The sequence below is a fragment of the Micropterus salmoides genome, unplaced genomic scaffold, assembly GCF_014851395.1.
Source record: "Micropterus salmoides isolate LMB-PRFRI ecotype aquatic unplaced genomic scaffold, ASM1485139v1 Ms_hic_scaffold_16, whole genome shotgun sequence".
NCBI classification, from domain to species: Eukaryota; Metazoa; Chordata; class Actinopteri; order Centrarchiformes; family Centrarchidae; genus Micropterus; species Micropterus salmoides.
Window position 1 is genome coordinate 6097982 of NW_024040707.1, and position 13300 is coordinate 6111281.

The 13300-nt window shown below is 38.5% G+C and overlaps 1 protein-coding gene across 3 annotated transcripts in view; it reads right to left on the reverse strand.

Annotated features, from left to right (window-relative positions):
* Window positions 1-800: 800 nt before the first annotated feature.
* LOC119905075 (endochitinase 2-like) overlaps window positions 801-13300 on the reverse strand; it is a 29505-nt gene continuing 17005 nt past the window's right edge. The window contains exons 2-8 of one of the 3 annotated variants that reach the window (XM_038721787.1): window positions 6351-6692; window positions 5798-5980; window positions 5461-5559; window positions 4472-4509; window positions 4232-4387; window positions 2909-3134; window positions 801-1610 (exon numbers count right to left, since the gene is read on the reverse strand). In XM_038721787.1, the coding sequence (XP_038577715.1) occupies window positions 2949-3134; window positions 4232-4387; window positions 4472-4509; window positions 5461-5559; window positions 5798-5980; window positions 6351-6692 (1004 nt within the window). In that variant the 3' untranslated portion in view covers window positions 801-1610; window positions 2909-2948. Of the gene's footprint in view, window positions 1611-1856; window positions 3135-4231; window positions 4388-4471; window positions 4510-5460; window positions 5560-5797; window positions 5981-6350; window positions 6693-7969; window positions 8070-13300 lie in introns of those variants that run through there. The other 2 variants (XM_038721789.1, XM_038721786.1) reach the window with 2 other exon arrangements.

Sequence of the window (13300 nt, forward strand, 5' to 3'; positions counted from 1 at the left end):
CGAGGCAAGACAGAGAGCACAGAATGAAAAGAGTCAGGGACAATAAACTAAAACAGAATTTATCAAAATTATAGCTGAACCATAAAAATCTATGGAAATATTGTTTGTTATTTTGGATGCAGCAGTCATTGCCACTTTGTTCACACCACACGTAGTGATACAGATGAAAAAACTTGGTGGACCTGTTTGCAATGTCTTGCACCAACTAATGATGACTACGTTCAACCAGAAAGACTTTTTTTAAGGCTTCATTCATTCACAACTCACTCTCCCTCTTCCTGCCTCTCTAATCAGCTGACCATGAGCATTCAATCATTAGTTTACCATTCAGCGTTTGCCACAATCTCCATCAGCCAATCCTGTTGTTGCTGTCATCCTTTAAATCTGTTCTCCTCTCTGCTGCTGTCAGCTGTCTTTTCAGTACAAAATCACTGCAGCCCTCCTCCACCCTACTCACCTCTGCTGCTCATTAGATCCAGGCCCAGGTCGAGCTCTGCAGAAGTCCACTCATCACATCCTGATCTTCAGCACTCTCTTCATCCCTTCATCATCACTACCAGTGGCTAGACTCCATCGGGGCAGGTTTCAATACCACTACGGCATCACCACCCCCGTGAAATACTACAATGGGGCCTAATTGCCAAAGACTGAGGTGAGGTGGATAGATTATCTCGGCACAGATTTTGACAGATTTGTGAACAATATTTGAGAGAAATAAACCTTTTGTGTACATAGAAAAAAGTCTTAGATCTTTGAGTTCAGCTCATGATGAATGGGGGAAAAACATGCAACAGCAAGTGTTTCTTGAGATTTTTATTACTCATTCATTAATGTAAAAGCAGGATATTACTTTTGCAGTTGGTTGAGGTTGAACTATTTTGTATCAGACTGCAATAAATTATTTTTTTCATTATGGATTAATCTATTTTCTCCATTTATTGATTGCAAAAATATTTTTTAAGTTAGCGAGAAATGTCACAATTTGCGAGAGCCCAAAGTGAAACCTTCACAAAGTTTATCAGTCTAAACCTCAGCAAATCTTCACATTTGTAAAGCTGGAACCATAAAATGTTTTTACATGAAAAATGACAAACAATTATCAAAATAGTTGCCAATTAAATTTCTTTGTCAATAAACTAATGTACTAGCTGTACTTACACCATTTTAATATTTTAATTTATAACATTTGTAAAGTAACTAGTAACTGAAGCTGTCAGATAAATGTAGTGAAGTAGAAAGTACAATATTTCGAATATATATTATATATATATATTTAGAATCTATGTTTCAGCCACAAAATTATGACTCAAGTTTCTGTTTATTGTGGCAGCGACCTCTAGTGGCCATACGCAAACACATGACTCACCATTTTTATCAGTATTATTACATTTACTCATTTAGCTGACGCTTTTATTCAAAGCAACGAGGGGTCAAGTGTCTTGCTCAGGGAGACATTCGTGGATGTGTCACAGCGGGGAATTGAACCTGTGTCTCTCACACCAAAGGCATGCATCTTATCCACTTGTCCATCACCACTACATATCATAAAAAGCCATAAAGTTGTTCTCTGGTTGTGGTGGTGGGTTGGGTGGGAGACCAGCATTCAGTTCCTGTGAGAAACAAGATTGATTTGTTTTTTTAATAAAGTTGTGCAGTGTCAGCTTTGTTAGCTTCGTAGCTAACTTAAGTCAGTGTATGTTTGTGTGTCGACTGGTGAACTCAACAGCTGTGTTTATGTCACGTGACGTAGGTCATGAATTACTGCTTCTGCTCTAATTAATTATTTGACCAATGTGATTTTCTGTCACTTCAAACAGATGCTGGTTGTGTCTGAACAATCAGGTTGGGGAAAAAAGTGACGGGAAGTTTGTAATGTAATTTAATATTTGTCATGAATATTGAATCAATAATAGGCTATATATTTACATTTCTGCACATGCAATAAATAACAACTTATAAAATTGTCTTGACTGGTGAACATAAAAAAAACACAACATATTTACATTTTTGTAAATGTTGACAACTTTTTCAATCACACCAAAAACCATTTTAAAACTTAGTAACTGACTGACAATTTGTCACCAACAACATTACTGTTGACCTTGGATTAATTCATTGAAATTTTCAGTCCTGTGAACAGTTTTCATTCAGAACTTTTTTCCATACTGTGACCGCTAACTGGCTATCAGTGCAGAAGGAGGTAAATCATTTGTACGACATCACTGCACGCGTTAAAGCTTCCATCAGTGGCAAAGATTGTGTAAGTAAACATCCTGCTATGTTCTCCAGAAATGTTCAAGAGATTGTACTGAGCAGCACTTTGATTTTGTTTGTATCTGTGATCCTGAAGAAGAAATGGTCATCTCCCTTATTGGCATTCATCCACACTCTGTATAGACTGAACTTCCTTTTTCACCACATAATTTTTCATAATCATAACATTAGAGGCTGTTCACTCACGTCCCTGGGCTGAACTTTCAGTGAGTCTATAATTTAACAGCAGCCGGTAGTGACACGGGGGGTAGAAAATAGTTCTCAATGAAAACTGTTGGCCCGAATTTTAGCTCAAATATTTAACACTAACTTCTACCTTTTATTGTGGCAAGCCTGAGGCACACCTGTGCAATATCCATGCTGTCTGAACAGCATCTTGATTTGCCACACCTGTGAAGTGTACGGATTATTTCAGAAAAGGAGAAGTGCTCACTAACACAGATTGTGACAGATTTGCGAACAATATTTGAGAGAAATAAACCTTATGTGTACATAGAGAAAGTCTTAGATCTTTGAGTTCAGCTCATGATGACTGGGTGTGTTGCATTTATAATTTTGTTCAGTGTATTTAAGATAAGCTGAATTTGTTCTTGAAGTAGATCTAACTTGAAGCTTTAACCTGTTTTATGTTCACCTGTTGGCTTCTGAGAGAATAAATGAAGTTACTGCTGATGTTAAGTAGCAGTAGAGTACAGAAGAGAAGTGTCTTCAGCATGGCTGCCGTCCAAGCTAGCTTCTACCCGAGGCACAGAGTAGACGACTTTATCTGCATCGCCACGGGGGGCGCTGTTGACCGAGGCAGCTGTGCTGTTGGAAAAATCCACTTGAGAGTAGGGGAGGTAACTCGAGTCATCTTCAGTCTGGAAGAAAACAAAGAGAGGTCAAAGACGGATTTAGTCTTAATAGCAATTTAAATTTATAAGCTTAATTTTTTTTAAATATTTTATTTTGTGCCCATTATATATTTATACTGTTTATATACTACAGAAGCCGTAAGAGCCCATCCAATTAAAATATTTTTTACTCTGTTTTCCCGTGATAATGGGATAATTTTCTCGTGGTCTCGAGATAAGAAACTACAGCTGAATACTGGGGTCGGCTGGTGCGTTTCTTTATGATAATTTCAGTCCACTTTTCTGTGTGACTGGTTGGCTTAGTCAGTAGAGTGCAAGACTCATGATCCAAAGATTAAGGATTTGACTCCCACTTTCAATAATTTTTTTTTCCTTTTTTTGTGTGTCTTTTATTATACTCTTCAACAAAGTTGTTATGAAAAGATTCAGGAATCCAATCACACATTTCCCGACGGCTGTTTCAAAAGTTCCATATGATCATAAACAGACACACAGAAACATGGATAAAACATTAAAGCACAAATTACATAAGCACAGACAAAATCAGACGAGCACAAATAATATGACACGTAAAATACATCAACACGTGAGTACAGGAATATGTAAAAAATGACAATGATTATGATTATTTTGTTGCATATTGTTGTATTGTTACTCCAGCTAATTTTGGATGGGGGGATTGTTTTGATGCTTTTAGCCTACTTTATTAACAGCTGTATTTATATATTTACTATGGAATGATGCATTTATAAATTGTCTTACTTATTTTTAAACATACTCTTAAATGTACGTTATTCATGTATGAACTATTGTTATATCTTGTTTTCCCTTGTATTTACTCCTGTATTCCCTTTGCCGGTAAATCAGTGCCTAATATGTGGACTGATGTGTGTTTTGTGATGTGTATGTTTTGTCTCGTCTGTGAAACTACAATGTGTACTATGGGCCTAAGAAAAAATTCTCCTTGGAGATAATAAAATTCATCTTTTCTTATCTTAAAACATATTTCTTCTGCTGTACACAAACAAAGAATACAACTTTTCAATTTAAACTGCCATAAAGCTATTGTTTAAAACCTCAAAGCTGACCACAGTTTTACTTACTATCTTCTGAGAACTTGCTGTAGCGACAAAGCTGTAGTTGTCGTTTGTGGTTTCAACTCCATTTGGTTTGGTGTAAGTGTAAACTGTAGATATTTCTACAGGAGGAGATCTGCTCTGTGTGTCTTCATTTCTGATCTCTTCATACACTCTGTCAGGCTGCAGGAAGAGAAGATGTGTTTGGTTTGTATCTTTATCAGCTGGTTTCACAAACTAAGCTGTCCCAAATTTACTAAAATTTACCTCTGCAACATTAGCATACTCCATTTCCACAGGAGGTTCTGAAAAACATGCAGTTCAGAAGATTAAGCCCATTTAATGAAACACATATACCCTTTTCAACCAAAACAGGTCAAAATGTTTTAGAAGAAACAGGAACTAAAACAGAAAACTAAAAGTCGCTTTTGTGCACGTCTGTGTTCCCGTCACATCTGAAGAACCATGAGAGTTTTCACACTGGAAAACAGGAAAGTCTTCCTGTTGTCCTTTGTTTTAACTGCTGTGTGACTGATTTTTGAGTTGAATGTAATGAATAAAAGAAAAAGAGACTGAAAACTGAATATTGTACATTCAGTATTTGCTATATTGTATTGTTTGTGTGTGGTGTGTGTTTTAATGGAAAAGTACACAGTCTTTAGACCTTGCACAGCTGCAAGACATGTGGAGTGAATAACATAATACTTACTATGAATCACATCTGGAAATTCAATTTTTCCTCAAGAAAACACAAAAGTCTATTCTCTCTCTATCTCAGTCAACCCAATAGTGACACAAATGGATTTTAACAAATGGATATCTCGGTCACTTCACCACATTTATCTACCAAACATAGTCAATGTTGTGGCAGTACAGCTGTTAGCAAGCTAACATGCTGGACTCAAAGATGGCACCTGCTCACTTGAATCAAAATTGCTCACTTATCGCATAAGATGGAAAAGTTTTATAATAGATTTAATTATTTTATGGATTTATTTGTCAGTGTTAAAGTTCTGAGAAAGAAATGTCTCTGTCCTTTTCTACTTGTCTTGTTAGACAACCTGATCCAGGGTCCTCCTAAAAGTAAATAAACTTTACCTTAACTTTAAGGGTAAGGTCACTTACACATGATGTGTTAACATAACCAAGTTTGTAATCTGTAAGGATATTTTTTTTGTAAAATATTTTCGTGTTTTCTGTGAGAACGTTTAGATTTCCAGTTGCTTTTCTAATGTGTGTGTTTCCTGTAGTCTCACCTTTGGGTTTACTGGTTTTCTTCCTGCAGAATATCAGCGCAGCCACTGATAATATGATGATCATGACGACCAGAATCAGACCCACATACAGCAGCACACCTGTGGCTGTTTAGGCAGTAGAACATGTTGGACACTGACACATCCTGGATCATTACAAAATGTATCTGGGAGCATAATTGGACTCCCACAAACATGTGTGGACCTGCGTTTGTCCAGTGTTGTCAAACTAATAGTAGAATCAACTAATTTCTTTAAGTATTTAATTTCATATTTTATAACAAAATCATGAACACACTTTTTGTGGTTCTGAAACTCTTTCTGAACGATGTAAACACACCTGGACCTGCAGCTGGTGTTCTATGTTCCTGATGAGTCTGCTTGGTAGCTTCAGGAGAGGCTGATGAAGGTGTGGAGCTTTTTGAACTGGTGCTCAAACTCTTTGTTGTCGTCAGTGTGGAGGCTGATGGGACTGATGTTGACAAAGGTCTGGGAGTCCAGTTTGGTTTAGAAGTGGTTGAATCTGTGAAACACGAAGAACAGAATGAAACAATCAGATCCTGATTTTTCAGAAACAAAGAAATTCGGATGATCAGACGCCCCTTGCAAAGAACTCTGTGGTGACATTTCTTTCAAATAACAAACAGTATTTTAATCACACAGCTACATGCAGCAGGTAATCAATGTGTTTGGTGCAACAATATTCAAATCAACTGTAGTGTGTTCATTTGTGTGACAGTTTGAGATCATCAGATATTTTACATGAACTGTTGGTGTTAAAGGAGCATCTATCAGTGTTCACAATGATGAAAATATGCAGCTGTAAATATAATTGATAAACATCAGCAGCTGTCAGTGAACAGCTCATTTCATGACTCTCAGTAGAAACTCACCATCTTCAACTCTGATGACAAACTCCTCATATGAATCTGGAGCCCAATCTCTGTCCAAACTGCATCTGTACCGTCCTGAGTCAGACTTGGTCAGATTTGTGATGCTCACATACAGAAGTGTGGAAGATACTGGATAAGTTCCTTCTCTATACTCAATGCTGTATCTGCCACTCTGAGCTCTGTCACCAGCTGTTTCAACGAGGATGTCTTGTTCTTCACATTCATTCCTACAGAAGATCTTCCTGCTTCCAGAGAAAGTGAAGGAACATGCATGTGTGATGTTTCCTCCCTCCTTTATGAGGATATCTGCATTGATGAGACCAGTGTTTCCATCCTGCAGTGCTGTTGAAAAGGTGAACAATCAATAGTTACTATTTTCCTGACACGGCAGTCTGATAATTAACAAATCTGTAGAGTCACTCTGAGAGCTGCCCAGTTCAACCAGTCGAACCGCAATTTGATTGAATTGTAATTCTGGGGTGCCACGGTGGCTCACCTAGTAGAGCTCATGCCATAAGGCTAAGACCTTAATGCACCATGTACCCTTTGCTGCATGTCATCCCCTTTCTCTCTCCTGTGTGTCTTTCTTCAGCTGTCACTGTCTAATAAAGGCAAAAATAACAGAAAAACATCCTCAAATTGTAATTGTGTCAACATAGATTTAGAGGATTATAAAATCTGATATTGTACAATTAAATTTAGTTCCATTAACTGTAATTAATGTTAATACTTTTTAATCATTTTCAAAAAACTTTGCAGATTGTAAAAAGGTTAATGAACTGAGCTCAACACATGTAAACTTCCCTGACTCTTCAGTCAGTCCCACATTCTGTTCAGGTTGGCTGATTTCTGTTTGGGAGGGAGGTTGATTGATTTTGTCCTGACCAACCAGTGTCAAGTATCTGTCCTGCTGAGCTAAAAAAAATTATCTATAAAATATTTATATGTAATATGATGATACAATTTTGTTTTTGAGTTTGTTAGTTTTGATCAGTCGTTTCTCATGTAAAAGTGACATTGCTGGTTGCCTTTCTGCATGTGAAATTAGGTTTTGGTGAGTTGCTTAACATTTCCACAGCTCAGTTGGTCAACAAGGCTGCAGTTCTTCCTCTGGAGCTGGTTCAAATAAAATTCTTAAAAATAGTTTTCTCTTTTCAGCTCTAAAAAACACCTGCAAGAAGCAAGAGGCATTGTATCTCTGAAAATGTTGAGAAAGGTTTATTTTGGTCGCAACTTGCGGGTTTCTCTGTTACTCTGTGGGAAATGTCTATGAGATAGTTTCCTGTATTGTGAAATGCCTGAGCAACAGCCAGGCTGAGGCAGTGGATTAATAACTGTACTTCCTCACAAGTCTACAGCAAAAAGACGCTATAAAACAAGTCGAGAAAAAATAGTTGATTGCATATTGTCAATGTAAACAAGAAGTTTTGTGTTTATATTTTGATCTAAATTTTAAAGTAACTCATTCCAGACTCCAAACATCCTGTTTGACCACAGAATCCAAATGTTAGACAGAAAAAATGGATCAAGACTGAAATGAGATGCATCGAAACATGATAAAGATGACATCATGATAAAGAGAGAGAATGACATTAAAAAGAACGAGAGTGTGTACTCACTGAGGAAGAAGAAGCAGATCACAGTGTGACAAACTTTCATGTTGGAGGCTCTGATGAGTTAATGCTGGTTTAAACCAGGAACTTCTCTCTTCTTCAAAAGATGGAGTCCCTCCCCCAAACATCACACATTCATCTCTCCTCCTCTCTACATTGTTTTTGTCATTCCATTATCAGCAGGTTTATAGGTGATATTACATTAAAATTAGACTTGGTTGTCTTGGGCATTAATGCCATATTTTTGTCTACACTGGAATAAAATCTCTGTTATTAAGGCATTTTTGTCCATTAATGAGTCCTATAGCGTTTGTGCAACACAGCACACACTGAGTTACTATTTATATTTTTTACTAAAACAGACAGTTTGTGTAACATAAAGCAAGAGGATGAACTAATAAAAGTTGTTGCATCTCTGTCCATAGACTACAAGTGATGAGAAATGGTACAGTATTATCCCTAAACCAATTTCTTCCCACTTACAGCCTTAGTGAGCGTTCGGACCAAAAACAGACCTGCATTTTAAAAAATAAAAAGCATTTTAATCTGCATTTACCGATAGTCTGGTAAAAAGTTTTCCAGTTTTTACTGAGATCTAAGCAGTTCAAACCCAGAATATAACCTGAAATGGTATATAAGCAGTAAATTGCCAGACATTTATAAACTTTAAAAAAGGGAAGCAAAACAAGTAACAACTACTCCACAATCTGAAGCATCACTTGAGTTATGTTGCACTGTAGGAAATAGTATATTACTATCATAATGGTGAGAAAAAGGCAATTACAAGAGGAAGCCAGACAGACCATTACAACTCTTAAAAGTGTTTTTTCTTATAGAGAAATTGCAAAGAAAGCCAAGGTGTCAGTGACGACAGTTTCCTACACAATCAAAAGGCACTTTTGAAACTGAATGAGTGGAAATACTCATCATAGAAAACTTTGTTTGGTGCACTGTGACTTGCGGCATGTGGGACTTGTTGACGTGTTTCAACAAAAGGAACTGATAGAGATAAATAGCCAGCTAGCCAAACCCAAATATTATCCTTATTGTTATTGTCTTCCTTCTTACCAGCTGCTGATGAGGCATCTCTCTTGCTGTTTTTGTGAGTTTCTCAAGCCCACAGAGCGATCTGCCCACTGGGATTTCACCCGGTGCTCCTGATGGCCTGTATATTTTGAATGATTAGCAGCGGTGGTGTTTGGTTGAAGTGTGGGTGCTTGTAAATATTTTTTCTTTGTTTGAACATATCTAATTTAAGAGGCACCTGCGAGTAAAATTCTCGCTCCCTGACTTACATAAGAAAACAAATCACATTCAAAAATACTTGTCAAACAGTTGGTCTCACAGGGCAGAGAGCCAATCATAATTTTGGATAACGGGGTGGCCAATCAGATTTCAGAGGTGGCCCTCTCCGCTTCGTGGAGAATACACAGCGAGTCTATTTTTGGCGAAAGCTGCGTCAAGCCGCACAGAGCAGATTGAAACGGGCAAGAAGTCAGACACAGAACAGCATAGAGAATCTGGTCACACCCTGTGCAGACTCGTGATTGTAAATCAACAATAAAAACAGACAAATCAGACAAAAAAACCCAACAACCTTTTAAATTTGTAGCCTACTTAATCATAGTAGAAGAACAAAAAGCAAGCACTAATGAGCAAATCCACAAAATATAAACATGTCAGCCAAATCAGGCAGGCAGAACACTCTGAAATGATCCTTGTGGGATATGCAGCTGTGCAAACAACATAACAAAACCGGCAGCTATTCCCGCTAGGCCTGATAGAAGCACAAAAAGGCCAATTATGTGTTCCACTCCTGAAATGCCACTGAGATGTTTCTAGTGAAAGTTGATGTCAGGCAAAGGAAAGAACAAAACTGTGGGTAGCAGTGATGGAAAGCTGGACTAGTGGATTTTCCAGGTAATGTTTTGATACCGTCAAAGTCAGGTGGTGTAGTATAAAGGGCGCAAAAGTCTGCTTAGGGAGGAGAGGAGGTAGGTGTGGTTGGATGGATCAAACACAGGACTTTAAGCAAGGAGACAGCTGTTTGTTTCCCATGTGAAACCAATAGTCTACATACGTAAGCGAAGTCACGTTAGGAATGTAACATAATGTATGTCTGTAATTTAACTAACTTAACTTGCGTGACTTACATGCTTTTTGAAACCCAATGATCTTTACCAAATCCTAACCAAGAAGTTTAAACATGACCAAATTGCGACCATTTCACAACGTTTTATTTGAAAGTCAGAAAGTCTAAATAGCTATTGCAAATTTATTATTGCTAACTTGACTGCAAAGACCTCCACGTGCAAAGCCTGGAGGGGAACGTAAAGCTCCATGGTTTGAAGCAGTGAGTTACTAATAAACGTATTGGACATACACTGCGCTGAAGCTATTGATTATGTGAAGTAACTGCAGAATGCAGAAGAGATGAAACGTCTTCGGCTTGGCTGCCATCCAAGCTCACTTCTACCTGAGGCACAGAGTAGACAGCGTTTTCTGCATCACCACAGGGGGCGCTGTTGAGTGAGGCAGGCAGCTGGCAGGGCAGGTTACTCAAGTCGTCTTCAGTCTGGAAGAAAACAAGAGAGGTTTAAGTTTATCTCTTGCAGACTGTTTCAGTATCTGTATTTCAGTGCAGCACCTTTTACCCTCGCTCTGGCTCTCACTTTCTCTCCTTCGGTCTGAGGACTTCCTCAGTATACGATCACAAACTGAACTGGTTCCTGGTTCTTAATAGTTACTCAGAAGATCACAGTCTTCTCTCTATTCTACCACTGCAAACACTACTTCCTCTGCTGTACAATGAAGTCATTACATAGTCACGTGATTTTTGTAAATTAATGATACCCTTTGCTGAACCCAGCGCTGAAATCCTACCACAGTTTTTACTTAGTTACTAACTGGCTGCAGCAATTTCAACCAAAAAGTTCCAGTTACTAACAGGAACTAAAGGTCCCTTTGTGTTCCCACCACATCTGGAGAGCTATAAAGTTGAGGTAAACATTTCCCCAGTGATAAAGTTTTAGATATCCAGTGTCCTTTGTTATGAGTGTGCGTTTTTTATGTAGTCTCACCTTTGGGTTTACTGGTCCTCTTCCTGCAGTATATCAGCACAGCTGCTGATGACCCCATGATCATGACGACCAGAATCAGACGCACATACAGCAGCACACCTGTGGTTGTTTGAGCAGTAGAGCATGTTGGTTTTACAGACACTTCCTGGCTCATCATAAATATATCTGGAAGCATAACTGGACTCCTGTTGTCAAATTATTTGTAATGTTGGGACCTCACATTATGGGAGTAAAAGAAGCAGCCTACATGTGAGACAAAAACCCTGAATAAAGAAACACCGCCAAAATCCCTCTTCATTAACTAACACCTCAGTGTGAAATAAAGTTGAATCTAAATAGTGGATTTGTACTGGCTGAGACATGACATCACTAAACCCATATTAAGAGAGAGCACTCTACTCGCATTACCACTGCCGTTGATCCAGGAGGTAACTTTAATCCTATTTCAGCTCTGAACTTTGTGAAAAGGTCGACAATGAGCCAAAGGATCACCATCATACACAACACAACGATGTCACACCTGCAGAAAAAGGATAAGGATTCCACAGTTTTCTTTATTGACAGAAGGATGATGCCTCACTCTCTCCAGAGGCTTGTGTCTGGGCAGAAATAGGTTTTTAACTATACTTATTTGTAACCTGAAGCTTCATTGTGGGGATTTCTATGGGTGAAAAATGGACCGCCGGTTCCTGTTTATTGTTGTGTGCTTTTGTGCCTAGCAGGTTTTATTTTTTTATTGTATTGTCCCTGACAGCGTGTGTGTGACAATAGCGCTTTATCAAGACCAAAGTCAGTAACACAACTGCTGAATGCAAGTCCGCAGCCGGTTCCTGTGTGAAAGTGGCAGTTATTGTGTTTTATCACAGTAATCAGGATTTGTGTAATCTTGGAATCCACAGCGTGTAGCCTGCACTCCAGCTTTACTCCACGCCATCTTGGTAAGGACTAGTATGTCCTCCGTTCTGCCTCCCAACCGCCTGCTTAAGCTTTTCCATTTTGGACTATTGTGTGAGGAGTCACCCATGTGGTCACGTCTGCCAGCTCTTTTTCTCTCTCAAAGTCCCATGGTCAAAATGGGCTAAGATCCTGTGGGACTTCAAGATCCAGACTGACAAACTGGTGATGGCTAACCAACCAGACATCGTGTTGATCGACAAACAGCAGAAGAAGTGATAGATGTGGCAATCCCAAGCGACAGCAACATCCAGAACAAGGAGCAGGAGAAGCTTGAGAAATACCAAGGGCTGAAAGAGGAGCTGATGTGGAAATTAAGAGCAACAGTGGTGCCAGTGGTGATCGGAGCACTGGGGGCTGTGACCCCCAAACTGGGAGAGTGGCTACAGCAGATTCCAGGTAAAACATCAGAGGTCTCTGTCCAGAAGAGTGCAGTCCTAGGAACAGCTAAGATACTCAAACTCCCAGCTTTAGGGAGGACCCAAGCTTTATATTTATATGTAGATGGTGAAATTTCATTCAAACAACACAAATTCTCTACAAACAATATCAATGTATTTTAATCACACAACTACATGCAGCAGGTAATCTATGCGTTTGGTGCAATAATATTCAAATCAACTATAGTGTGTTCATTTGTGTAACAATTAAAGTTCATCAAATAGTTTACATGAACTTTTGGGAGCATCTATCAGTGTTCACAGTGATGGAAATATGCAGCTGTAAATTTAATTGTTAGACTTATTGGGTAACCAGTTTGTTTTATTACTCTCAGTAGAAAATCACCATCTTCAACTCTGATCTCAGAGTCTCCTTGTATGAATCTAGAAGCCGTCTATCCAAATAGCATCTGTACCGTCCTGAGTCAGACTTAGTCAGACTTGTGATGCTCACGTACAGAAGTGTATTAGATACTGGAAAGGTTCCTTCTATATATTTAATGCTGTAACTCTGACCTCTGTCTTCAGATGTTTCAATGAGAATGTCTTTTTCTTTACATTCTTCCTTCCAAAGAAAGAGAAGATGCATAGAAGTGTGATGTTTCCTCCCTCCTTTTCTGTACCGACGAGAATTTCTGTATTGATGAGTACAGTGTTTGCATCCTGCAGTGTTGTTGAAAACAATAGTTACCATCTCCCTGTAAGATAATAATATTGATAAGAATTCCTGCTCCACATTTTCAAAGATCTGCAGAGTCACTGAATTACACTGTAATCAATGTTGATGGCTTTTCATTCATTCCCACATCGTGTTCAGGTTAGATGATTTTTGTTTGTGAGGGGGGGTGATTTGTTTTGTCCCA